This window comes from Lethenteron reissneri, chromosome 1 (genome assembly GCF_015708825.2).
Source record: "Lethenteron reissneri isolate LAM-NWPU_2019-01 chromosome 1, ASM1570882v1, whole genome shotgun sequence".
Classification (NCBI taxonomy): domain Eukaryota; kingdom Metazoa; phylum Chordata; class Hyperoartia; order Petromyzontiformes; family Petromyzontidae; genus Lethenteron; species Lethenteron reissneri.
Genome location: NC_083779.1, coordinates 7852663 through 7879816, shown reverse-complemented (window position 1 = coordinate 7879816; position 27154 = coordinate 7852663). Strand labels below are relative to the sequence as shown.

At 50.6% G+C, this 27154-nt stretch overlaps 1 protein-coding gene across 4 annotated transcripts in view; it reads right to left on the bottom strand.

Moving 5' to 3' along the window:
• Positions 1–27154, bottom strand: part of LOC133346632 (protein diaphanous homolog 1-like) — a 58190-nt gene that overhangs the window by 4274 nt on the left and 26762 nt on the right. For 2 of the 4 annotated variants that reach the window (XM_061558482.1, XM_061558565.1), the window contains exons 3-11: positions 7806–8765; positions 7412–7514; positions 7083–7205; positions 5635–5732; positions 5078–5185; positions 3873–4112; positions 1734–1869; positions 1224–1345; positions 684–842 (exon numbers count right to left, since the gene is read on the bottom strand). In XM_061558482.1, coding sequence (XP_061414466.1) covers positions 684–842; positions 1224–1345; positions 1734–1869; positions 3873–4112; positions 5078–5185; positions 5635–5732; positions 7083–7205; positions 7412–7514; positions 7806–8765 — 2049 coding nt within the window. Of the gene's footprint in view, positions 1–683; positions 843–1223; positions 1346–1733; positions 1870–3872; positions 4113–5077; positions 5186–5634; positions 5733–7082; positions 7206–7411; positions 7515–7805; positions 8766–12014; positions 12134–14202; positions 14358–27154 lie in introns of those variants that run through there. The other 2 variants (XM_061558389.1, XM_061558646.1) reach the window with 2 other exon arrangements.

The window sequence follows — 27154 nt, the reverse complement described above, 5'->3', positions numbered from 1 at the left end:
TCAACACTGCCCATAGACTAACACTGCCCATAGACTAACACTGCCCATAGACTAACACTAGCCACAGACTAACACTACCCATAGACTCACACTACCCATAGACTCAACACTGCCCATAGACTCAACACTGCCCATAGACTAACACTGCCCATAGACTAACACTGCCCATAGACTAACACTACCCACAGACTAACACTACCCATAGACTAACACTACCCATAGACTCAACACTACCCATAGACTCAACACTGCCCATAGACTAACACTGCCCATAGATTCAACACTGCCTATAGACTAACACTGCCCATAGATTCAACACAGCCCATAGACTCAACACTGCCCATAGACTCAACACTGCCCATAGACTCAACACTGCCCATAGACTAACACTGCCCATAGACTAACACTGCCCATAGACTAACACTACCCATAGACTAAAACTCCCCATAGACTAACCGTTTCAATGCCCTGCTGCTGCGGTCCGGCCAAGGGGACCCCCTGGCGGCAGCTGTTCCTGCGCAGCACAAGCTGAACGCAAGTGCCGTCCTGTCAGCGGCCATCAGCTTTTCCCCGCGGAATCCTGTGTGCAGCCGGCGCTGGCAGAACTGGCCATAGCCCAACGCTTGGCTCATGCAGGGGAGGGCGTGGAGGGATTGGGGGAGGCGAGTGAAGTGTCCACGCACCTTGAAGTCCCCGCGGAACGTGGCGAGGCTGGAGAGGAGCAGCTTGGGCGTCTCTCCCTTCAGGCTGAACTTCACCCTCAGCCTCTCCCACTCGGCCCCGATCTCGCTCTCGCCCCTTTCCAGCAGCTCCACTTTCTGCGTCCACTCCTGAAGCAGCGGGTGCCACGGGGTTAAGGGTCACACGGGGGTCAACGATCGGCAACGCGCGTGGGGGACACCTACGTCGACGGTTAAACGGTCACGTGCGGCACCGGCCCAGCAGAGGGCTCGCAAACATTCGTAAACAAACGTCGTGAACAGAGTGTGGTGTGTGTGTGTGTGAGACCCATTCTGTGAACACATCGTGGGCATAAGAATCGACTTGGATCAATCAATCGCTGCTTGCACTGAAAGTGCTGAGGCTCCAACGGCTCCATGCCGCGCACCTCCGAATAGCACGGTTGGCTACGTACGGTGCGAAAGAAGTTCAACATACATTTACTGGAACTTCCAAGGATATCTAATGTCACACCACCCGAACCAATCCGTTGAGAAGGATATTTGCATCGTTTTGGAGAACAATCCGTGGGGCTCGGTGTCCGGTAATGAGTTGAGGTCGCCTTCCAGTTTCGTGATGTCCGCCCGGAGAGACCGGATCACCGATGTCAGATTCTCGTCGTCGACTGTGAAAAAGAAAACGGCATCGTCGCAACGTCGTCAAAACTTCCGTTACCGCCTTCCCCCCCGCGAGACGGATGAACACCGAGACCCCTGCCACCCCCCGCTCGACGCCGGGTGGCACGACCACGCTCTCACAGTGAAACGAAAAGCGAAACGTAAACAAACGTCACTTCACCGAAGCCTCGTCGACACTGAAGCCTTTCGCGAGCGAGCTAGCATCACAGCGGTGGATCAACGGGCGAGTGGGCTCGTGAACCAGAGACGTACATGACCGAGAGGCAAATGGATTGGTGGTAGAGGGAGATGGTGGGCCAGAGATCTAGATGATTAGCAAAGCAGTAGGCGAGTCCTAGGCTGTTGTGGCGGCGTGCAGGTAGGCCCGTCGGGCACCTCTTGTGGCTTTGTCAACAGGCTCGAGCTCCGTGATGATGTTGAGGATGTCGGGGTGGGATTTCTGGCATTCTCTGACCACCAGGTCCAGGAGGGTGCCGCTCTCAGCGGGATCCGTCATCTTGACGGAGTTGATCTGTTGGGGCGACAGCACCGGCAAGTTAGCACCTGCTCCAATTCACAATCTCAATCGTACACACTGTACGGTAATGTGCATATACGTAGCGACGTGTAACAAAAAATTGCGGCTCAGGATGCTTTACAAAAATTAGAGATATAAAAAATATATATTTTGGGGCAGAAGGAAAACGTGGCATAGGTCACGGAGACCAGGGAGTGGGACTATGAGACTGAACGCAGTTTAACAGGTAGGCTGTCGCAACCAATATTATCCATAAGAAGTTTTTTTATGGGTTAGATCGCATAAATATAAATGCGTCGTTAAACCCGCCACCACCTGACACAACCAATTAGTAATGTTTCTCACGTAAACAAAACACTCGTAACGAATTGGCAGGTTCTGTTTACGTGACAAACCTTACTAATTGGCTGTGTTGGGTGTTGGCGGGTTAACAACATTTATATTTACGCGATCTAACCCAAAACACCTCTATTATGGACATGGAACGCGTTCATGGGCATTGTTGGCCTGCTATCAAGTAAACCTTGTTGTTGTTGACCCTGTGGCATCGTTCAAATTGAGAACGCCACCATGCGGTCGTCTTTGCGGTCCAGATCACGAGCATGTAATAATAATAATACAGGTAGGAACAATATGTTCCACACTGCCCACCAGGGATTATTTGTCTGTCTGTCGTGCATATTTGTCTGTCGTGCACGAATGCGCTGTGCAACCAAGTTCCTACCTGCCCACTCCGAAGGAACGTGTTTTAAATCCATTAAGAGCCCTTAAACAATCGTTCTTAGGGCACTATGCATGGAAAGGCGGAAAATAGTTTAACATCAACCGAGGGAAGAAGAGAAGTGAGAAAGACGTTTTGAAAATAACGAAAGAGAGAAAATCTAGATTTGAAGTTTTCGTGACTGCAGGGATCCATACTCTTTGGTTCTTTCGGTAAAGTCGAGATTTTGAACGTGACTTTACCGAATGGCAAAGGCGTCGTCACCCCCAAGTGTCAAGCCTGGAGACCCGTGGTGACAGTGAGCATCGCACAATCCGATGGAATAATACGACTGAAGGAGGTCACGAATGTCGGTCCATTTAAGGCCTTGAATATACGTATGAGTTTACAACGTTGGTTACCGTTGACGAAATGATACTAATATACAAACACCCAGCTCTGACATTCTGTGACTCTGTGATTAATGCGGCACGGATTGATCGAAGTGCGTCACGTGACCGCGAGCAAGCAGCCAACCAGAGGTGCGCCCCTCCCAAACATGTACGCCCCCGGATTGGTTGAAGTGCGTCACGTGACCGCGAGCAAGAGACGGGTGAGTGAGAGTGAGGCAGAGCCGTGCTCCGTCCACTGCTGCCCTGAGGGAGTGCCGACAATACAGCCTCCTTCCCATAAGTTTGTTTTTTGTGTGTGTGGAGAGACAGACATGGCAAGGAGGCGTATTGTATGCTTCGTTAGATTGTATATGAACGAGCCTCATTGAATTTGTGCGAAGGAGAGAACCAATCTTTGAATCAGTTGAAGAGGACCGTCAACAGCAGCAGCAGTATCGTAATCAATCCACTGCTGGATGAAGGCCTCCGTAAACCATCCTATGGCCTAACCCTAATTGGCTGCCACTCTGTTCTGTTATTGGTCCCGGCCGGTGTTAAAGGGGCAGATCGTGAAACCAACTTGAATCACAGGACCGCCAACAGCACCCGCAACCTGACGTCAAACGGGACCCGAATTCCACGACGGTTTAGAGGTTCTGTGATATCCACTTTCTGCGGTCCGTTTTCCAACAAACATTTAAGAACCGAGTTTAATTGCTGCAGTTGGCCGGTCAAAACGTGAATTTGAACTCAGGGTCTCGGCGGTGCCGGCTCAGCATCTCTGTTATTTAAAATGAATATGTTATGTTTCATATATACCAAGTGTTGTGCATTCATTGCAAAGTGTTCTGAGACTCCGCCAACCCATGACCCCCCACCCCCACCCCCCGCCCCCCGCGTGGGACCTTGTCGATGTCGCAGAGGTTGATTCCGTAGGCAGGCGCCGAGGTGGGGCCCTCGTTCAGGAAGTTGAGGATGAAGAGGAGCAGCTGGGCCAGCTGGGCCAGGCCTTGGCTAGAGACGACCGCGCTCAGGGCCGCGAGCACGACCTCCTGCTCATTCCGAGCCTGGTCGAGCACCTCGGCGCGGGTGAAGTGGAAGCGCAGGCAGCGCAGGCGCTCCGACAGGTGGCCCTCTTCCACGAGCTGAGGTCACACGGCCACAGAGATACAACCACGGGGTCACAGAGGCACGCGGCACAACCACGGGGTCACAGAGACACGCGCGGCACGAGTACAGAGACACGAGCAGCACATACACAGGGACGCACACGCACGCCGCCACGAGGTCACACACACATGTAGCTCAGCACCCAGGCCTCTCAGGACCATGGGCCCCGGTGCAGTTGCACCGCCTGCGCACTCTCTGGCTACGCCACCGACTCGCCGCTTCTAAACTGGGCTCTGCGAAGAATCGCCGTGTCGCTGCGTCGATGTTTACTTCGGGTGTTGGTGGCTGGGCCTCTAGGCTTGCCTAGATGCCCGTTGATTGGTTAAGTGGCCGCCCTCAGTCGTTTCCAATGGTGAGTGATAACGTCTGGCGCTGGGTGGCTTAGAGGTCAGAAACACTGAATCAGCACCAATGAAAAACTGGGTTAAAATCCAGGTTTCAATCGCCTGTCATTAAACCAGGTTCTCAAGTGTCGTGAGTTGATGGTCTCAGCCCGGTCACCAACGACTTCACAAGACCCTGATCATGTGAAATCTACTTCTGCACTCAAATCTTTTGCAAATTCCAGCTCTGGACAATGATATATCTTAAGTCGACCGCCTTGCAATGAACATTCACTCTCGTACGGTGGCGGCGCTTTGGAAAGCGCTGCCCTCTGCTATCTGGACCAGAGGGTCACTTAAGGAAGGGGTCTCAGAGGTAGCTCTGTGATATCCGCTTCCCACGAGCTGTGTTCCCTGTGACGCCACACAGGGTCACGCCGCTCTGCGCGTGTGTCACGAAAGGATACTTCCGTCTCGTGATAACGCGAAGCTGCTGGCGCAACCGCGATAAACTTGGGGGGAATTACCAAAAAACTATAAACATGCTGGTCTGTTGTTTTTGTTTAGTTTTTTTTATTTGTGCAGGGAATGCGGGGTAAGGGGTGGGCGAGGGTTACCTGCAAATAGAAGAACTCCATCTTCTGCAGCGGAGCTCCGTTGCCCTGCTTATCTTGCAGCGCCTTCTTCTGCTTCTCTGTTACGCTCTGCAACTTCTCTATCAGGCCCTGCGAGAGCACAAAGCGACGCGCGCCATCATCACTCGGGCCACGCAGGCCATTACCCAGGCCACAACGCCGACACGGAAGGCCACACCAACACGTGGGCCAAACCAACAGATGAGGTCACACCAACAGATGAGGTCACACTAACACAACGACCACAGCAGCTACACCAGTTCAGTCAGGATCGATATGTATGTTGAACTTATTTTCCACCATACGTAGCCAACCGTGCTAATCGGAGCTGTGGCGGATGGACAACAAACTAAACACAGAAAGCAGTTCGAAAGAAATTAGTTTTCAATATAGATTTAAAAGTGCATAGCTCTCGTGGCTTCCTAATATTCGAAGGAAGAGCGTTCCAGATGGCCAGAGATCATGACAACAAGCGGGTCAAACTGGCTCATATGATGCACCAGCAGACCACACCAACTCACCACCACCGCTCGGTTTACCTGAAAGTTTTTAATCCCGGAGAGGAAGGCCATGTCACCCGTCAGGATGGCTTTTATGAAATCGTTGTCCGACACCTTCACCGATTTTCTCAAGATTTCTGTGTGTATGGTGGTTCCAGGGCAGGGTGGGGGGGGGGGGGGATAGGGGGGTCAGGTAAGAAGACTCATTGAATCTCAACACTCGTTGTCAGTTTGAGTCTGGCAAAAACAAATTGCACTTTCTCCTACATTCTGTTAAAGCTTCACGAGGGAATCTTTGACCTTGTATGGGAGATCATTCCATTGGGTTGAATCTTCAGATAATTGTGGATGTTTGGCCGATTACGTTCATGTTTGGTTTCGCGGTGGACGAGACCGTAGCACCCAATAGAACGCACATCAACTCAAACCATTTCCTGGGTAAACTAATCTGGCATGGTGACTTACTGTAAGCTATTGTTCATGCAGCCTTACACAAGAGAGAGGGTTGTGGGGTTATGGGTCTGTGGGTGGCCGGGAGGTGGCACAGTCGTAACACCTGTGCCTCGCAGTAAAAATCGCCTGGGTTCGATTCCCATCTCAGGCAACTCTCTGTATGGAGTTTGTATTTTCTCCCCCTGTACTGCAATGGGTTTCCTCAGGGTTTTCCAATTTCCTCCCATAGCTAAAACCCCCCTCACAAAACCAGATCCCCAGTCAGTTGAGGCGGGACCTCTTTCAGTCATTTTATTCCATCATGATCATTAAGATCCTCGGATTGTGCGTTGCTCACTGTCACCACGGGTCTCCAGGCTTCACACTTTGGGGTGACGACGCCTTTGCCATTGCGGCACCTAAAGGGACTTCAGCGACACTTGCACATCTTCAAATCTCGACTAAGGAAACGAATCTGTTTAAAATGGCTTTCTCTCTTTACTCTTTGTTTTTTTTGGTAAAGTCACGTTCAAAATCTCGACTTTACCGAAAGAACCAAAGAGTATGATCCCTGCAGTCACGAAATCTTCAAATCTAGATTTTCTCTCTTTAGTTATTTTCAAAACGTCTTTCTCACTTCTCTTCTTGCCTCGGTTGATGTTAAACTATTTTCTGCCTTTCCATGCATAGCGATAGACTCCTGAAATTTTAGCCAGCCCAGGACGATGTCGCTCGGCTGGCCTGGGAACGCCTGGGAATTCCCCATGAAGAGCTCGAGTCTTTAGCCAGGTAAAGGGACGTCTGGACCGCCCTATTCAACACACTGCTGTCGCGACCCTCATCAGGACGAGCGGATTGATAAACGAACGAACGAAGAGATCCCCCAATGTTGAAAAATCAAACGACTACATTTGGATGACACACAGAGCAGGCGACTTCACCCCTTCCTGTTAAAACTTTGCAGGACCCTCCTGAAAACGAATCCCGATTCTCAGTGTGGCTTTTCCTGGGCAAGGCAAGCGGAAACAAATAATAATAACAGCGGCTTCTCTCACCGAGATTTTGTAATAATTGTGTGCTGAAGACGGATCCCTCACTGGGGCTTCCGGACGGAGATGGCAGTGGCGAAGATCCACTTGAGGATGGCTGGAATATGGGCACTCCCAGCGATGTCTTGGCTGCAACAACAGCAGCAGAGGGAACCGTTGACCTCACGATTCCACGACACCATGAACCCGCGAGAAATTGCCCCGTGGCAATGCGAGTACGATTCGCGCGCGGAAAACCGTGACCGCGAGATCCCATGAACGGGTGACACAATGGCCTCATCACAACGTTAACTGGTGACCTCGTGGCCCCTTGACTTCTAATCAACGGCTCTGACCTGCAAAGGTCCGCAGGAGCCGGTCCTTGAGGTCGGAGTTTTCGAATTGTTTCTCGTTCGCGCTGCTCCATAGGCTCTCCTTCTTTATGTCACTCGGTACGATCTACATCAACACACACACACCGATGCATCAACACACCATCAACGCACACCAATAAATCACTACACACACCAATATATCAACACACACCAATACCTCAACACACACACACTGATGCATTAACACACAAACTCCAACACGTAAAAACGCGAACACACAAATACACCTGACTGAACACCAAAGCATGACTGAATAACTGCACCAATGACAGACTAACTGCATGAATCGCCGAATAACTGAGTTATCGGATAACTGAACGGACGAGTGAATGAGCCCACACGTCGCGGGACTCACCGTCTTGCACCTCACTCGCTCCGTCGCCCCCTTCTTGTTGTACGGCTTCTTTTCCTTTAGCCACAGGGGCCTCGCGAGCGTCGGTGCCATCCCAGGTATGAAGGCCGGCGGTGGCGGCGGTGGTGACGGGCCCCCCACGGAGGGGTCTTGAGGGGTCAAGTCGAAGATTCCCAGCGAGGGGCGCTGCCCGCTGGCGGAGGGGGTGTCAGGCTGCTGCACGATTACCGGGGGAACCTCGTCCTGACTGGAGGGCCCTGGCCGGACAGAGGCCGCGATTGGGGGGCCGGGGAGACCCGTGTCCCAGGGCTCAGGGGCTGGGAAGGCCGCGATTGGGAGGCCGGGGAGACCCGTGTCCCAGGGCTCAGGGGCTGGGAAGGCCGCGACTGGGAGGCCGGGGAGACCCGTGTCCCGGGGCTCAGGGGCTGGGAAGGCCGCGACTGGGAGGCCGGGGAGACCCGTGTCCCGGGGCTCAGGGGCTGGGAAGGCCGCGATTGGGGGGCCGGGGAGACCCGTGTCCCGGGGCTCAGGGGCTGGGAAGGCCGCGACTGGGAGGCCGGGGAGACCCGTGTCCCGGGGCTCAGGGGCTGGGAAGGCCGCGACTGGGGGGCCGGGGAGACCCGTGTCCCGGGGCTCAGGGGCTGGGAAGGCCGCGACTGGGAGGCCGGGGAGACCCGTGTCCCGGGGCTCAGGGGCTGGGAAGGCCGCGACTGGGAGGCCGGGGAGACCCGTGTCCCGGGGCTCAGGGGCTGGGAAGGCCGCGACTGGGGGGCCGGGGAGACCCGTGTCCCGGGGCTCAGGGGCTGGGAAGGCCGCGACTGGGGGGCCGGGGAGACCCGTGTCCCGGGGCTCAGGGGCTGGGAAGGCCGCGACTGGGGGGCCGGGGAGACCCGTGTCCCGGGGCTCAGGGGCTGGGAACTCGTTGTGGGCCCCACCAGGTGTTTGACGAGGGTGACCTTCATTCTGGGAGGCGGAGGGGGGGGGGAAGTCACCAATGTCGCAATTGTTAATACGTTCTTACGAGGAATGGAATGTTTGACAAGGCGAATACAACATGAATGAAATGTATTTTTCACGCTTGTCAAAACTACGCGGACAAACATTGCGCTGACGATTCAAGTTTCCCGCAGCCTGAGAGGGGAGGGGGGGGGTGCGAAGAGAGCGAAACGTCTTGCCGCTCTTCTGATGTGCAGTTGTGCAAGGGGCGTCGGTACCATCTCTGATCACGAGATGAGTCTCTGTCCGTTTAATCGCAAAACATTTTTCGTCAGATCTCGGGAGCTAAGCTGTGTTTGAGCCTGCTTAGCGCTCGGTTGGGATGATTACTGTGCATAACACAAACCTGTCAACTCCTTATCAGTGCCCTACCTTATTACAGACCAATTCAGACGTTATTGGTCACCCTGTGCCCCTTATAAAGCTCAACGTTCATCCTACAAATTCCAATCACAAGAGAGAAACACACAAATAGACATTTTCTTTGCCTGTCTGGCTGTTCGCCGTATGCAACTGAAAACTCTGTACAAGAGTACGGGTAAACCGAATGGGTTGACAGGTATGGCATAACAATACACACTCCTCACTAACAATGTGTGGCTTAAAAAAAATTAAAGACAGTATATAATGTGCTGAGTTTGGTTGTTATTATTTGAGGTTGTGCATTACTGCAGCAGCAGCGTCAATAACCAAACGATTTGCTTACAGACACACCTTGGAATAAATCATTGTTTGACTCATTTAGACACATCCTCATATCAGGAAGCCATTGACGACGTCCATTGCTTCTACAACAACAACAAAAACCCGCGGGACCGGCTGGGCAAGGGCGGGTTTGGCGGGAGAGTTTTCTTTTTTTCACTTCCCTGTTGTTGCATTTTTAACAAATGTTTTATTATCACGCGGCAATGACGGCCTGGCGGTGATGTTCTTTCCCAGATATGTAAACAATATTTAACAAATGCATAGCTGGAAACTCCTTATCAGTGCCCTACCTTATTACAGACCAACTCAAACCTTATTGGTCAGCCCGTGCCCCTTATAAATATCAACGTTCATCCTACACAAAGTCCCATCACAAGGGAGAAACACAAACAAATAGATACAAACTAAATTTTGCCCCGTATTGAAACGGCTGTAGGCCGTATGGACTTGAAAACTCAATTTCCACCGTACAAGAATACGGAATAAACCGCATGGGTTGTGAAGGGTGAGATAATATAAAAATAAACCCTGTCTCTTTACGACTGCCTGTGACCTCCGGGTGATTTTATGGCGAAGTTCAGGTCGGTTTCAAGATACAAACATAAGCATTGCTTAATCAAGTTCCCGTGCTGAGGTGAATTCACCTCGGCGGTGAATTCACCTCAGAGTAAATGTATCTCGTTCCAAACATGTGCAAAAATGTACGTCATGCGTGTTGGTGAAGGTGGGCGGCATAGACGCGAGGGCATAGAAAGTGCGGTACAACAATGGATTTGTAAACTTCCCGCCACTGCCCACCACGTCGCGCCTCGTGAAACACGTGATACACCCGAAGACGTGGAGCCCGTCCAAGCCTGTGCTTCGGCTCAAAGCGGAGGCTGGCGGGGAGACGGCATGGTGCGATGGGATGAACAACATCGACGGCGGAAGACCTCTCCTCCATCCTGGGAGTGAGCTCTTCGTGTGCTGCAACTGTGGCCTAAAACCTTTCATCGCGCCACGTGAATTCATCTCATCTCCACTACACAGGGGCTGAGTGTCGGGTGTATCGGGCAAGCTGAGGTGTGTACCCACTGAGGTTGGTCCTCAGGGGAGTTATGTGTCCTCAGGTTCCGCGCGTTTAACTTCCCCCAAGCCACCGCCTGCACCGTTTCCGAAATCTTCGGGAGCGGAGGGCCCGTCTGCCCGGCCGACTGCTCTTCGTGAGGAGCCGGGCTCGTCAGAACATTTTCAAATCCCCCCCCCCGGGACCCTCAGGGAGCTTACGCTCACTTCGCCTGGGGACCCGGCCACAAGGACTCGTTCCAAGATTGTTCAGTTTTCGTGACTCCCACACACACACTCCCACGCCGTCAGTTGGTTGTCGCACCCTTCATGTCGTATTGGTCATTGGCTGAACCTGGTCTTTATTGTGCTTGCGGGTGTTGCTACACGGTGAGGGTGGGTGATGCTGGTGCTGGAGGGGGTCCCGAGGTTTTGTGTGTTACCGCGTGTTTTTCTCTTCCTTTCTTATCTCTCTCTTCCCTTCTCTTTTCTGTTGTGTTTTTGTCTATTGTTCATTCTGTACTTCTGTTCCCTTTCCCCGTTCATCACGGTATATATATATTGTAGATATTGTCGATATGGGATGGGGTATTTATTTGTTGAGGCACACTAAGGGGCCTTGTTTTGCTGAGGGGGAATTTACAGCCGGGACGGCTGAGTTTTACGAAGGGGGGAGGGGTGATGTAGTGACATCGTTGGATGTCACCATGCTGTGGGTGCAGTACCGGCCCTAGAGGGGCAAGGCGTGCGCTGAATAATAGCGCTGGATGGCACCACGCGTTAAGTGCAGTGCTGACCCTACAGGACAGGGTGTGTGGGTGCCAACCGAAGGATAGTGTGAGGCCATGGCAGTCTGATTGACCCGGGAGGACACGTGACCGGTTAAGTTTACAGAGGGGCCCCAAGAGGGAGCTAGGGGAGTCACGTGATTGGGACCCAGATCCTTCCTGAGGTTTCTAGAAGGTGGACGTGGCCAAGGGCGGAGCCGGCCATGCCACAGAGAATAAAAGCCGGGTCCCAGGAGGGACCAGGGTTGTTGTTCATCCTGGAAGAAACCCTTAATCTATGATCTCCGTTCAACGAGTCTCCAACACGTGGACCCGGGCCCAAGTCGTTGGTCACGGTCCGTAGTAGCAGTCACGTGGTAACTAGTGTAGTTAGCCGGGTGGTCACCACCTTAGGTTGTTATTCTGTTTAGGGGAAGTTACCCCGTGTTTTGGAACTGAATAAATGTGTTGCCTCCACAGTATACGTCTGTGGAGGCAACACATTACAGAATGATAGTTTTGAAAAGTTAAGTTTTTTTGTTTAATACCGATGATATGGTAAAAGTACGCGCGGTGACTCTACTCACGATCTCGCCGGCCAGTTGTTCCCGGGAGCGTCTTTGAATGAAAGTTTAAAAAAGATTAGTTTTAGTTTAATCCCGATGATACGGTAAAAAGTTCGCGCGGTGACACTACTCACGTTTTCGCCGGGAAGTGGTTCATAGCCGTCGCCCGCAGGGCAGGAGCACCACGAAGGGCAGCAGGAGCAGCAGTTGCCCATGACGTCCTTCGGACGAACCTCGCTCTCTCACTTCACTGCTGCGTCCACGGAGACAGAGACGGGGGGGGGGGGGTGAATTCAGGGCCTCAGTGATGTTTTTTTTCACGACATTATATTCATAAAAAAAAAGATTTTGTATTTTTACCGGGTAAGGCTCTCCCCCCTCCCCCTCACTGAGCTGCTGTGTAAGAGCTCTTTATTGTTCAGAAGCGATCCGGCTATCGCAAATGATATCTCAACGAAGTGGGCTCATCATCATCATCGTCACGTGGAAATTTTATAGCCGGAGCCCAAATACTTTAAACACGTGCCCAAGTGAGCATTGATGCGGCCATTCTCATCTCCCGCCGTGCTGGTTGCAGCTCTAAACCAAATCCGGAAAGTTCACGTTCCTATGGCGGGGGCGAGTCCATCCATGGGGCATGAAGTGGAACCTATTTTATCAACCATCCCCGCACGATGTATGATGGGCTAAGTCAACCCCCACACAACTAATTTGAATAATCAGGACGGCCAAACATTGAGTTTCCACCTATATACAGTAAATGTGTTAGTCAATCAGCCTGGTCCAGTGGTTCTTCAACTTTCCTGCAGCGTTCCACCCCTTTGCTTCTCAATTGTTTAAGTTGTTTATAATGTGAATGAAACAAAATTAAGTTGAACCTTACGTGCATTTAAATTTCGATTTAAAGCTTTCGTGACTGCAGGGATTTATCTTCTTGGTTCTTTCGGTAAAGTCACGTAGAAGGGAAATAATAAAATAATAAAAATTAAACATAATAAAATAATTCTCACGACGTTTCGGCCACAACGCAAGCAGCCGTCCTCAGGTGAAGAACAGGTCTGTCGGAAAGACAGCGTCTGAATGAACACCACCAGGTGTACGCTGCCAAGCCTGGTGGTGTTTCATTCAGACGCTGTCTTTCCGACAGACCTGTTCTTCACCTGAGGACGGCTGCTTGCGCTGTGGCCGAAACGTCGTGAGAATTATTTATTATGTTTAATTTGTATTATTTAATTACTTACATGCACCGTGCTTAATTTAGTGTTTTCAATTATTTACCTTCTACAAACTAATATCTGGCCATGCCTCAAACCCCCGTAAAAGGGCATCTCGCACAACTCAGGAGGAGGTGGTGGTGCGTGCACCCCCCAGATTAAGAAGAATAATCAGTGGCCCGGTAGCTTTCCACGCCGGTTTGACCCTTCCACTCGGGTCAGCGTGGAATGTCTGGGGACACCCGCTGGGCCGACGCTTCCAAGCACATTGCAACGTCGGTATGCTCACTGGGCAATCGTGTGCCGGACGTTAAATAAGTAACCACAAACCAATACTCATGTATAGTGCTGTACACACACTCATTGTGCTCTACGGCAAACACAAACACGCACAAGTTCGTTGTTCCGGTGTAAACACAAGGGGAGAGGGAAGGATGCAATCAGCTGCATGATCATTAGCATCTCGTGATCGTGAAGAGGTGGCAGCGGCTTTGGGAATTGACCGTGGCTGATGATGGCGTGGGGAGGCCTCCATCCAGCAGTGGAGTGACCGTGGGCGATGATTATGATGACGGTGACAATGGTGACGAATTAAAACCCCGAATCGCACGCGCACACAGAGAGAGCCGGAGTGACCCATCGGGCAATCAATCACTGAGCGGCGTTCAGCGCGCATGCAAATTAGCAACAACACACAGAACAAGCACCCTTAACCACCGCGTTCATTACTTCGCAAACCACGAACACTTTCGTTCGCACAGACAGAGAGAGTGGGAGATGGAGAGACTTTTTGACTTTTGAAACAACTTCTATTGCCGCCAGCAGCAACTGCACTGGAGGCGATTCCGATACGAAATACACAAAGTCACCAGCAAACAAATGAAAACAAACGCTGTAAATCCACGCGCTGTGGCGCTAAATGCAGCGCGCACAACACGAAAGAAAAGCCACGTGGTGGTGGTGGCGGTGGTGGTCATCGCGCACGCCACGGTGACGAGCGAACGCTTCAGAAGGTGAACACGAGGGTGCCGTCCACGCTGGTCCAGAGAGAGTGGGAGATGGAGAGAGAGATGGAGAGAGACAGAGAAATGTAGAGAGAGTTTCTCACCTGCAGAGCCCGACACCCGGGAGGACTTGCACGTGTGCCCGACTGCAAGGTGAATCGAGTCGCGCACCTCTCTCACTCACTCACACTTCACAGACAGAGCTGAAGTCAGCTGGGCGACTCGTGACATCTCGTTGGGTGGAGGGGGAGGGAGGGAGGATAAGGGGAGGGAGGATGACGGGAGGGGTTCGTGAGAAGTGTGTAGGAGCGTGGGCGCAGTGGCGTAGTGTCGACATTATCAGCTCGGTGGGTGGTGACGTAATCGTCCAGGTGAGGCTCCTACTGCGCGATTTGTCTCGCAAGGTCGCACCGAGAGGCGATTTCATCTCGCGGCCTCCTCTTCCTCCCCCCCCCCAGTGGCATCGTCGGTGCGCTCACAGCCTCGAACGTGTAACGCATGAAGTTGGTTGACGCTGTTGTTGAAAATTCACGATGTAACACGATTTTTGTCCCTGGGTAGTAAGTGTTATTTTCTAATTGCTCATGCCTCAAAAGTATAGAAAGTGGCTGTTATTATTCCCCCACAAACTTTTTTTTGTGGCCAGGACTTTACGTGAAGGAATGACACAAATGCACACCACGTTTTCTCATTGAAAATAGGTAAATCTAAAAATAATCACTGTCCTGGTCACAAAAGCAAAGTTTTCGGGGAATAATAGCAGCTTTCTGTACTTTTGAGGCATGATCAATTAGGAAATAACACTTACTACCCAGGAACAAAATGTTTTTTTTTTTATTGTCAAAAGGGGGCCCAACTCGTAGCTTTAGCCAGGGGGGGAGGGTGGAGGAGACTAGTGGGGGGGGGGGGGCACACAGAGAGTGGCCCACAAAGTCCCCTTAGCAGGATGGGGCACCGGGACATGATTTGAATCATAATTTTGGGGGAAGATCTGAACTGATGTGGACTGCCCCCGAAAGCCCAGACCTGGCAGCAACAACAACAGCATCATCATCATCAACGACATCCACAGAATCACGTGACGATCCTCTTCAGAGGAAGTTAAAAATTAAAAAGCGCACCTTTTACTTGTAAGTTCCACAAAATATCGCGGAAATCCAAAAGACACGCAGCTGCGGCGAAACCGCCGCTGTTGCAGTTGTGCCGCGTACAACAAAAACAAAAAAACCGAAATGATGAACGAAGCAAAGTGCGGACTACATCGAGCATCTTCTTGTTTCATCTTGTCGTAAAAAAATAAAAATTAACCCGTAAAAACAAAGTTTTTCACTATAAATCCTTTATATGCGTGGCATCGCGTTTTATTTTTTTATTCATTTGTGTTTTTCTTGAGTAAGAGTTCCATTTTTATAGTGTGTTGACACACATCCAGAATAATTTTCTGTGTTTAGGAAAAATATATGATTGTTAGTGAAAATTTTTTTCCTAAAAAGTGTCACGCACAACGAGTCTGTGTGCAAAATGTCAGCTCGATTGGATCACGGGAAGTGGGTTAAAAAACGACCGAAAGATTTGCACGGTCGTAAGCGCACAAGCAAGCAAGCAAGTGAACTTAATATAAAGGATTTAAAAAGAGAGTGGGAGAGCATCACGCAGAGCTGGTCGAAAAAAGAAAAGGAGAGAGAGGGGGAGAGAGAGTAAGAGACTTTTGACTTTTAAACAACTTTTATTGCCGCCAGCAGCAACAGCACTGGAGGCGATTTCGATATGAAACACACAAAGTCACCAGCAAACAAATGAAAACAAACGCTACAAATCCACGCGCTGTGGCGCTAAAATCACCGCGCACAACACTAAAGAAAAGTCACGTGGTGGTGGTGGTGGTTGTGGTGGTGGTGGTGGTTGTGGTGATGGTGGTTGTGGTGGTTGTGGTGGTTGTGGTTGTAATGGTGGTGGTTGTGGTGGTGGTTGTGGTGGTTGTGGTGGTGGTGGTTGTGGTGGTGGTTGTGGTGGTTGTGGTGGTGGTTGTGGTGGTGGTTGTGGTGGTTGTTGTCGTGGTGGTTGTGATGGTGGTGGTGGTGGTTGTGGTGGTCATCGCGCACGCCACGGTGACGAGCGAGCGCTTCAGAAGGTGAACACCACGAGGTGCCGTCCACGCTGGTGCAGAGAGGGGCTTTTCCGGCTCCCCAGCGCTCGAAGAAGACGCGCTACACATCACCGACACGTGTGTGGTACATGGCGTGCTCCAGCCGGGAGGGAGAGAGAGAGGGGGGTACAACATTTCTCTTTCTTTGTGTCACGCAAAGGAACTTCGTGAACACCCTAAACGGTACCTGGGCGGTTCGTGATATTAAATGTAAGAGGTGGGGCTGAGAGAGAAGGGGGGGGGGTGAAGGGGAATGATGCGTGGGAAGTTACGGGGGGAGGAAGAGGAGAGGGGGTATTTACCTGCATGCCGCGTGACTAAAGGAGTGGGTGGTGAGGGGAGGGGTGCGTGGGTAGTGGGTGGGGGGGTTAGGGAATTTACCTGCATGGCGCGTGACGTTTTGGAGGTGGGGAGGAGGGGGGTGGTGGGTGAGGTAAGGTGAGAAAGCAACTCACCTGCAGAGCGCGTGACACGAAAATCCACGCATCACCAACTAACCCCTGCCACACGGAAGCACAGCAGCATAGCACAACAACGTAATTCCCCTCTGCTGCCCACCCATCCACCTAGCCCCCCCCCCCCCACCTAGCCCCCTCCCATCCTCAGCAGGAAGCCTATAACACCTGTTTCACACGGAGTAGTCGCACCATCCAAGCTCAATATCATGCTCGGCTCGAACATATCACAATTTTTATTCACACCGGAGGAGGAGGAATCCGATGAGCGAGGAAGCTCTTGTCAGAGCCGTTACCGCAACAACACGATACAACACACGCACCATAGGAGGGTGCAAAGTTCAGAAAGGGTGAACAAAAATCACAGACGCGCCGTTGATTCGAATCGCACATCTCGCGATCAAAGGCGGAGTTTGACTTCTATATGTGGGGAGGTGGTGGGCGGGCAAGGGTTCGTTTTCTCCCCTAACATTATGATTTTTTGGTTTTGGGGGGTGCATATGATCAATTTTTAAATCTTACCTGTGTAATGACAGGGGAGGCAGCCTGCAGTACGAATGGACTAGTGGCCACGGGAGGTAATGACAGTGGAGTCAGCCTGCATTGCGAATGGACTAGCGACCACGGAAGGTAAGGACAGGGGAGTCAGCCGGCAGTACGAATGGACTAGTGGCCACGGGAGGTAATGACAGTGGAGTCAGCCTGCATTGCGAATGGACTAGTGGCCACGGAAGGTAACGACAGGGGAGTCAGCCTGCAGTACGAATGGACTGGTGGCCACGGGAGGTAATGACAGTGGAGTCAGCCTGCAGTGCGAATGGACTAGTGGCCACGGAAGGTAACGACAGGGGAGTCAGCCTGCAGTGCGAATGGACTAGTGGCCACGGGAGGTAATGACAGTGGAGTCAGCCTGCAGTACGAATGGACTAGTGGCCGCGTGAGGTAATGACAGGGGAGTCAGCCTGCAGTATGAATGGACTCGTGGCCACGTGAGGTAATGACAGGGGAGTCAGCCTGCAGTATGAATGGACTCGTGGCACGGGAGATAATGACAGGGGAGTCAGCCTGCAGTGTGAATGCACTAGTGGCCACGGGAGGTAATGACAGGGGAGTCAGCCTGCAGTACGAATGGACTAGTGGCCATGAGAGGTAATGACAGGAGAGTCAGCCTGCAGTATGAATGGACTAGTGGCCACGTGAGGTAATGACAGGGGAGTCAGCCTGCAGTACGAATGGACTAGTGGCCACGGGAGGTAATGACAGTGGAGTCAGCCTGCAGTGCGAATGGACTGGTGGCCACGGCAGGTAATGGCAGTGGAGTCAGCCTGCAGTGCGAATGGACTAGTGGCCACGGAAGGTAACGACAGGGGAGTCAGCCTGCAGTACGAATGGACTAGTGGCCGCGGGAGGTAATGACAGGGGAGTCAGCCTGCAGTGCGAATGGACTAGTGGCCACGGAAGGTAACGACAGGGGAGTCAGCCTGCAGTGCGAATGGACTAGTGGCCACGGGAGGTAATGACAGGGGAGTCAGCCTGCAGTGCGAATGGACTAGTGGCCACGTGAGGTAATGACAGGGGAGTCAGCCTGCAGTACGAATGGACTAGTGGCCACGGGAGGTAATGACAGTGGAGTCAGCCTGCAGTGCGAATGGACTGGTGGCCACGGGAGGTAATGACAGGGGAGTCAGCCTGCAGCGCGAATGGACTAGTGGCCACGGGAGGTAATGACAGGGGAGTCAGCCTACAGTACGAATGGACTCGTGGCCACGGGAGGTAACGACAGGGGAGTCAGCCTGCAGTGCGAATGGCCTAGTGGCCACGGGAGGTAATGGCAGGGGAGTCAGCCTGCAGTGTGAATGCACTAGTGGCCAAGGGAGGTAATGACAGGGGAGTCAGCCTGCGGTGTGAGTGGACTCGTGGCTACGGGAATGATCGAGAATGGGAGCGTGGCCAGGTGACAGAAGAGGGCGGTAGAGTCTGCTGGGGGAGCGAGCGTTCTAGAGTCAGTGAGAAGGTTCGGAAAGGGGGGCGTGGCCTCGGTCCGTATGTAAAAGGGAGATGCACGGGAGACTCGGGGCTGTTGCAGTGGGGGTCTCTGCTTGTTCGCGTGAACGTGTCTCTCTACAATAAAGAAACCATCTGAAGACTAAGTGTGTCATCGCACCTGTAAATGACTGAAAATAAATTAACAAAGTTGTCCACTTCGGGCGGGGCGTTACTACCCCCCCCCTCCTCTCCACCATGCTCACAATGACGCCTCCAGTACACGAGATGGATTTTGCTCCAGTCCAACTCCGCTCGCGTCACGGGCGTGGGGTGGGGGTTGGGAGTTAAGAGACTGCCGTGAACCTCAGTGCCAGCGGGGTCCATGGGGGAGCAAGGCGGCGACGGAGGTGGTGGCTCGGGGGGTTGAGACGGGGTAAGACGTGGTGAGGGGAACTGTCGCGACTGTAGAACATGAAGAACCAGTGGCATCTACATCTCCAGAACATGAAGAACCAGTGGCATCTACATCTGCAGAACCGGAAGAACCAGTGGAATATACAACTACAGAACGTGAAGAACCAGTGGCATCTACATCTGCAGAACGTGAAGAACCAGTGGCATCTACATCTGCAGAACGTGAAGAACCAGTGGCATCTACAACTACAGAACGTGAAGAACCAGTGGCATCTACAGAACGTGAAGAACCAGTGGCATCTACATCTACAGAACGTGAAGAACCAGTGGCATCTATATCTACAGAACGTGAAGAACCAGTGGCATCTACATCTGCAGAACGTGAAGAACCAGTGGCATCTACATCTACAGAACGTGAAGAACCAGTGGCATCTACATCTGCAGAACGTGAAGAACCAGTGGCATCTACATCTGCAGAACGTGAAAAATCAGTGCCATCTACATCTGCAGAACGGGAAGAACCAGTGGCATCTACATCTGCAGAACGTGAAGGAACCAGTGGCATTTACATCTGCACAACGTGAAGAACCAGTGGCATCTACATCTGCAGAAGGTGAAGAACCAGTGGCATCTACAAAACGTGAAGAACCAGTGGCATCTACATCTGCAGAACGTAAAGAACCAGTGGCATCTACATCTGCAGAACGTGAAAAACCAGTGGCATCTACATATGCAGAGCGTGAAGAACCAGTGGCATCTACATCTGCAGAGCGTGAAGAAACAGTGGCATCTACATCTCCAGAACGTGAAGAACCAGTGGCATCTACATCTACAGAACGTGAAGAACCAGTGGCATCTACATATACAGAACGTGAAAAATCAGTGCCATCTACATCTGCAGAACGTGAAGAACCAGTGGCATCTACATCTGCAGAAGGTGAAGAACCAGTGGCATCTACAAAACGTGAAGAACCAGTGGCATCTACATCTGCAGAACGTAAAGAACCAGTGGCATCTACATCTGCAGAACGTGAAGAACCAGTGGCATCTACATATGCAGAGCGTGAAGAACCAGTGGCATCTACATCTGCAGAGCGTGAAGAAACAGTGGCATCTACATCTCCAGAACGTGAAGAACCAGTGGCATCTACATCTACAGAACGTGAAGAACCAGTGGTATCTACATCTGCAGAATGTGAAGAACAAAGTAGCATCTACATCTGCAGAGCGTGAAGAACCAGTAGCATCTGCATCTACAGAGCGTAAAGAACCAGTGGCATCTACATCTACAGAACGTGAAGAACCAGTGGCATCTACATATGCAGAGCGTGAAGAACCAGTGGCATCTACATCTGCAGAGCGTGAAGAAACAGTGGCATCTACATCTCCAGAACGTGAAGAACCAGTGGCATCTACATCTACAGAACGTGAAGAACCAGTGGCGTCTACATCTACAGAACGTGAAAAATCAGTGCCATCTACATCTGCAGAACGTGAAGAACCAGTGGCATCTACATCTGCAGAAGGTGAAGAACCAGTGGCATCTACAAAACGTGAAGAACCAGTGGCATCTACATCTGCAGAACGTAAAGAACCAGTGGCATCTACATCTGCAGAACGTGAAGAACCAGTGGCATCTACATATGCAGAGCGTGAAGAACCAGTGGCATCTACATCTGCAGAGCGTGAAGAAACAGTGGCATCTACATCTCCAGAACGTGAAGAACCAGTGGCATCTACATCTACAGAACGTGAAGAACCAGTGGCATCTACATCTACAGAACGTAAAGAACCAGTGGCATCTACATCTGCAGAACGTGAAGAACAAAGTAGCATCTACATCTGCAGAGCGTGAAGAACCAGTAGCATCTGCATCTACAGAGTGTAAAGAACCAGTGGCATCTACATCTACAGAACGGGAAGAACCAGTGGCATCTACATCTGCAGAACGTGAAGAACCAGTGGCATCTACATCTGCAGAACGTGAAGAACCAGTGGCATCTACATCTGCAGAACGTAAAGAACCAGTGGCATCTACATCTGCAGAACAGGAAGAACCAGTGGCATCTACATCTGCAGAACAGGAAGAACCAGTGGCATCTACATCTCCAGAACGTGAAGAACCAGTGGCATCTACATCTACAGAACGTGAAGAACCAGTGGCGTCTACATCTACAGAACGTGAAAAATCAGTGCCATCTACATCTGCAGAACGTGAAGAACCAGTGGCATCTACATCTGCAGAACGTGAAGAACCAGTGGCATCTACATCTGCAGAACGTAAAGAACCAGTGGCATCTACATCTGCAGAACAGGAAGAACCAGTGGCATCTACATCTGCAGAACAGGAAGAACCAGTGGCATCTACATCTCCAGAACGTGAAGAACCAGTGGCATCTACAACTACAGAACGTGAAGAACCAGTGGCATCTACAGAACGTGAAGAACCAGTGGCATCTACATCTACAGAACGTGAAGAACCAGTGGCATCTACATCTACAGAACGTGAAGAACCAGTGGCATCTACATCTGCAGAACGTGAAGAACCAGTGGCATCTACATCTACAGAACGTGAAGAACCAGTGGCATCTACATCTGCAGAACGTGAAGAACCAGTGGCATCTACATCTGCAGAACGTGAAAAATCAGTGCCATCTACATCTGCAGAACGTGAAGAACCAGTGGCATCTACATCTGCAGAACGTGAAGGAACCAGTGGCATTTACATCTGCACAACGTGAAGAACCAGTGGCATCTACATCTGCAGAAGGTGAAGAACCAGTGGCATCTACAAAACGTGAAGAACCAGTGGCATCTACATCTGCAGAACGTAAAGAACCAGTGGCATCTACATCTGCAGAACGTGAAAAACCAGTGGCATCTACATATGCAGAGCGTGAAGAAACCAGTGGCATCTACATCTGCAGAGCGTGAAGAAACAGTGGCATCTACATCTCCAGAACGTGAAGAACCAGTGGCATCTACATCTACAGAACGTGAAGAACCAGTGGCATCTACATATACAGAACGTGAAAAATCAGTGCCATCTACATCTGCAGAACGTGAAGAACCAGTGGCATCTACATCTGCAGAAGGTGAAGAACCAGTGGCATCTACAAAACGTGAAGAACCAGTGGCATCTACATCTGCAGAACGTAAAGAACCAGTGGCATCTACATCTGCAGAACGTGAAGAACCAGTGGCATCTACATATGCAGAGCGTGAAGAACCAGTGGCATCTACATCTGCAGAGCGTGAAGAAACAGTGGCATCTAGATCTCCAGAACGTGAAGAACCAGTGGCATCTACATCTACAGAACGTGAAGAACCAGTGGTATCTACATCTGCAGAATGTGAAGAACAAAGTAGCATCTACATCTGCAGAGCGTGAAGAACCAGTAGCATCTGCATCTACAGAGCGTAAAGAACCAGTGGCATCTACATCTACAGAACGTGAAGAACCAGTGGCATCTACATATGCAGAGCGTGAAGAACCAGTGGCATCTACATCTGCAGAGCGTGAAGAAACAGTGGCATCTACATCTCCAGAACGTGAAGAACCAGTGGCATCTACATCTACAGAACGTGAAGAACCAGTGGCGTCTACATCTACAGAACGTGAAAAATCAGTGCCATCTACATCTGCAGAACGTGAAGAACCAGTGGCATCTACATCTGCAGAAGGTGAAGAACCAGTGGCATCTACAAAACGTGAAGAACCAGTGGCATCTACATCTGCAGAACGTAAAGAACCAGTGGCATCTACATCTGCAGAACGTGAAGAACCAGTGGCATCTACATATGCAGAGCGTGAAGAACCAGTGGCATCTACATCTGCAGAGCGTGAAGAAACAGTGGCATCTACATCTCCAGAACGTGAAGAACCAGTGGCATCTACATCTACAGAACGTGAAGAACCAGTGGCATCTACATCTACAGAACGTAAAGAACCAGTGGCATCTACATCTGCAGAACGTGAAGAACAAAGTAGCATCTACATCTGCAGAGCGTGAAGAACCAGTAGCATCTGCATCTACAGAGTGTAAAGAACCAGTGGCATCTACATCTACAGAACGGGAAGAACCAGTGGCATCTACATCTGCAGAACGTGAAGAACCAGTGGCATCTACATCTGCAGAACGTGAAGAACCAGTGGCATCTACATCTGCAGAACGTAAAGAACCAGTGGCATCTACATCTGCAGAACAGGAAGAAACCAGTGGCATCTACATCTGCAGAACAGGAAGAACCAGTGGTCATCTACATCTCCAGAACGTGAAGAACCAGTGGCATCTACATCTACAGAACGTGAAGAACCAGTGGCGTCTACATCTTACAGAACGTGAAAAATCAGTGCCATCTACATCTGCAGAACGTGAAGAACCAGTGGCATCTACATCTGCAGAACGTGAAGAACCAGTGGCATCTACATCTGCAGAACGTAAAGAACCAGTGGCATCTACAGAGCATAAAGAACAAGTGGCATCTACATCTACAGAACAGGAAGAACCAGTGGCATCTACATCTGCAGAACGTGAAGAACCAGTGGCATCTACATCTGCAGAGCGTAAATAACCAGTGGCATCTACATCTGCAGAACGTGAAGGACCAGTTGCATCTACATCTGCAGAGCGTGAATAACCAGTGGCATCTACATCTGCAGAGCGTGAAAAACCAGTGGCATCTACAAAACGTGAAGAACCAGTGGCATCTACATCTGCAGAAACGTAAAGAACCAGTGGCATCTACATCTGCAGAACGTGAAGAACCAGTGGCATCTACATATGCAGAGCGTGAAGAACCAGTGGCATCTACATCTGCAGAGCGTGAAGAACAGTGGCATCTACATCTGCAGAGCGTGAAGAAACAGTGGCATCTACATCTCCAGAACGTGAAGAACCAGTGGCATCTACATCTACAGACGTGAAGAACCAGTGGCGTCTACATCTACAGAACGTGAAAAATCAGTGCCATCTACATCCTGCAGAACGTGAAGAACCAGTGGCATCTACATCTGCAGAAGGTGAAGAACCAGTGGCATCTACAAAACGTGAAGAACCAGTGGCATCTACATCTGCAGAACGTAAAGAACCAGTGGCATCTACATCTGCAGAACGTTGAAGAAACCAGTGGCATCTACATATGCAGAGCTGTGAAGAACCAGTGGCATCTACATCTGCCAGAGCGTGAAGAAACAGTGGCATCTTACATCTCCAGAACGTGAAGAACCAGTGGCATCTACATCTACAGAACGTGAAGAACCAGTGGCATCTACATCTACAGAACGTAAAGAACCAGTGGCATCTACATCTGCCCAGAACGTGAAGAACAAAGTAGCATTACATCTGCAGAGCGTGAAGAACCAGTAGCATCTGCATCTACAGAGTGTAAAGAACCAGTGGCATCTACATCTACAGAACGGGAAGAACCAGTGGCATCTACATATACAGAACGCTGAAAAATCAGTGCATCTACATCTGCAGAACGTTGAAGAACCAGTGGTCATCTACATCTGCAGAAGGTGAAGAACCAGTGGCATCTACAAAACACGTGAAGAACCAGTGGCATCTACATCTGCAGAACGTAAAGAACCAGTGGCATCTACATCTGCAGAACGTGAAGAACCAGTGGCATCTACATATGCAGAGCGTGAAGAACCAGTGGCATCTACATCTGCAGAGCGTGAAGAAACAGTGGCATCTACATCTCCAGAACGTGAAGAACCAGTGGCATCTACATCTACAGAACGTGAAGAACCAGTGGTATCTACATCTGCAGAATGTGAAGAACAAAGTAGCATCTACATCTGCAGAGCGTGAAGAACCAGTAGATCTGCATCTACAGAGCGTAAAAGAACCAGTGGCATCTACATCTACAGAACGTGAAGAACCAGTGGCATCTACATATGCAGAGCGTGAAGAACCAGTGGCATCTACATCTGCAGAGCGTGAAGAAACAGTGGCATCTACATCTCCAGAACGTGAAGAACCAGTGGCATCTACATCTACAGAACGTGAAGAACCAGTGGCGTCTACATCTACAGAACGTGAAAAATCAGTGCCATCTACATCTGCAGAACGTGAAGAACCAGTGGCATCTACATCTGCAGAAGTTGAAGAAACCAGTGGCATCTACAAAAACGTGAAGAACCAGTGGCATCTACATCTGCAGAACGTAAAGAACCAGTGGCATCTACATCTGCAGAACGTGAAGAACCAGTGGCATCTACATATGCAGAGCGTGAAGAACCAGTGGCATCTACATCTGCAGAGCGTGAAGAAACAGTGGCATCTACATCTCCAGAACGTGAAGAACCAGTGGCATCTACATCTACAGAACGTGAAGAACCAGTGCATCTACATCTACAGAACGTAAAGAACCAGTGGCATCTACATCTGCAGAACGTGAAGAACAAAGTAGCATCTACATCTGCAGAGCGTGAAGAACCAGTAAGCATCTGCATCTACAGAGTGTAAAGAACCAGTGGCATCTACATCTACAGAACGGGAAGAACCAGTGGCATCTACATCTGCAGAACGTGAAGAACCAGTGGCATCTACATCTGCAGAACGTGAAGAACCAGTGGCATCTACATCTGCAGAACGTAAAGAACCAGTGGCATCTACATCTGCAGAACAGGAAGAACCAGTGGCATCTACATCTGCAGAACAGGAAGAACCAGTGGCATCTACATCTCCAGAACGTGAAGAACCAGGCATCTACATCTACAGAACGTGAAGAACCAGTGGCGTCTACATCTGCAGAACGTGAAGAACCAGTGGCATCTACATCTGCAGAACGTAAAGAACCAGTGGCATCTACAGAGCATAAAGAACAAGTGGCATCTACATCTACAGAACAGGAAGAACCAGTGGCATCTACATCTGCAGAACGTGAAGAACCAGTGGCATCTACATCTGCAGAGCGTAAATAACCAGTGGCATCTACATCTGCAGAACGTGAAGTACCAGTTGCATCTACATCTGCAGAGCGTGAATAACCAGTGGATCTACATCTGCAGAGCGTGAAAAACCAGTGGCATCTACAAAACGTGAAGAACCAGTGGAATCTACATCTGCAGAACGTAAAGAACCAGTGGCATCTACATCTGCAGAACGTGAAGAACCAGTGGCATCTACATATGCAGAGCGTGAAGAACCAGTGGCATCTACATCTGCAGAGCGTGAAGAAACAGTGGCATCTACATCTCCAGAACGTGAAGAACCAGTGGCATCTACATCTACAGAACGTGAAGAACCATGGCATCTACATATACAGAACGTGAAAAATCAGTGCCATCTACATCTGCAGAACGTGAAGAACCAGTGGCATCTACATCTGCAGAAGGTGAAGAACCAGTGGCATCTACAAAACGTGAAGAACCAGTGGCATCTACATCTGCAGAACGTAAAGAACCAGTGGCATCTACATCTGCAGAACGTGAAGAACCAGTGGCATCTACATATGCAGAGCGTGAAGAACCAGTGGCATCTACTCTGCAGAGCGTGAAGAAACAGTGGCATCTACATCTCAGACATGAAGAACCAGTGGCATCTACATCTACAGAACGTGAAGAACCAGTGGTATCTACATCTGCAGAACGTGAAGAACAAAGTAGCATCTACATCTGCAGAGCGTGAAGAACCAGTAGCATCTGCATCTACAGAGCGTAAAGAACCAGTGGCATCTACATCTACAGAACGCGAAGAACCAGTGGCATCTACATATGCAGAGCGTGAAGAACCAGTGGCATCTACATCTGCAGAGCGTGAAGAAACAGTGGCATCTACATCTCCAGAACGTGAAGAACCAGTGGCATCTACATCTACAGAACGTGAAGAACCAGTGGCGTCTACATCTACAGAACGTGAAAAATCAGTGCCATCTACATCTGCAGAACGTGAAGAACCAGTTGCATCTACATCTGCAGAAGGTGAAGAACCAGTGGCATCTACAAAACGTGAAGAACCAGTGGCATCTACATCTGCAGAACGTAAAGAACCAGTGGCATCTACATCTGCAGAACGTGAAGAACCAGTGGCATCTACATATGCA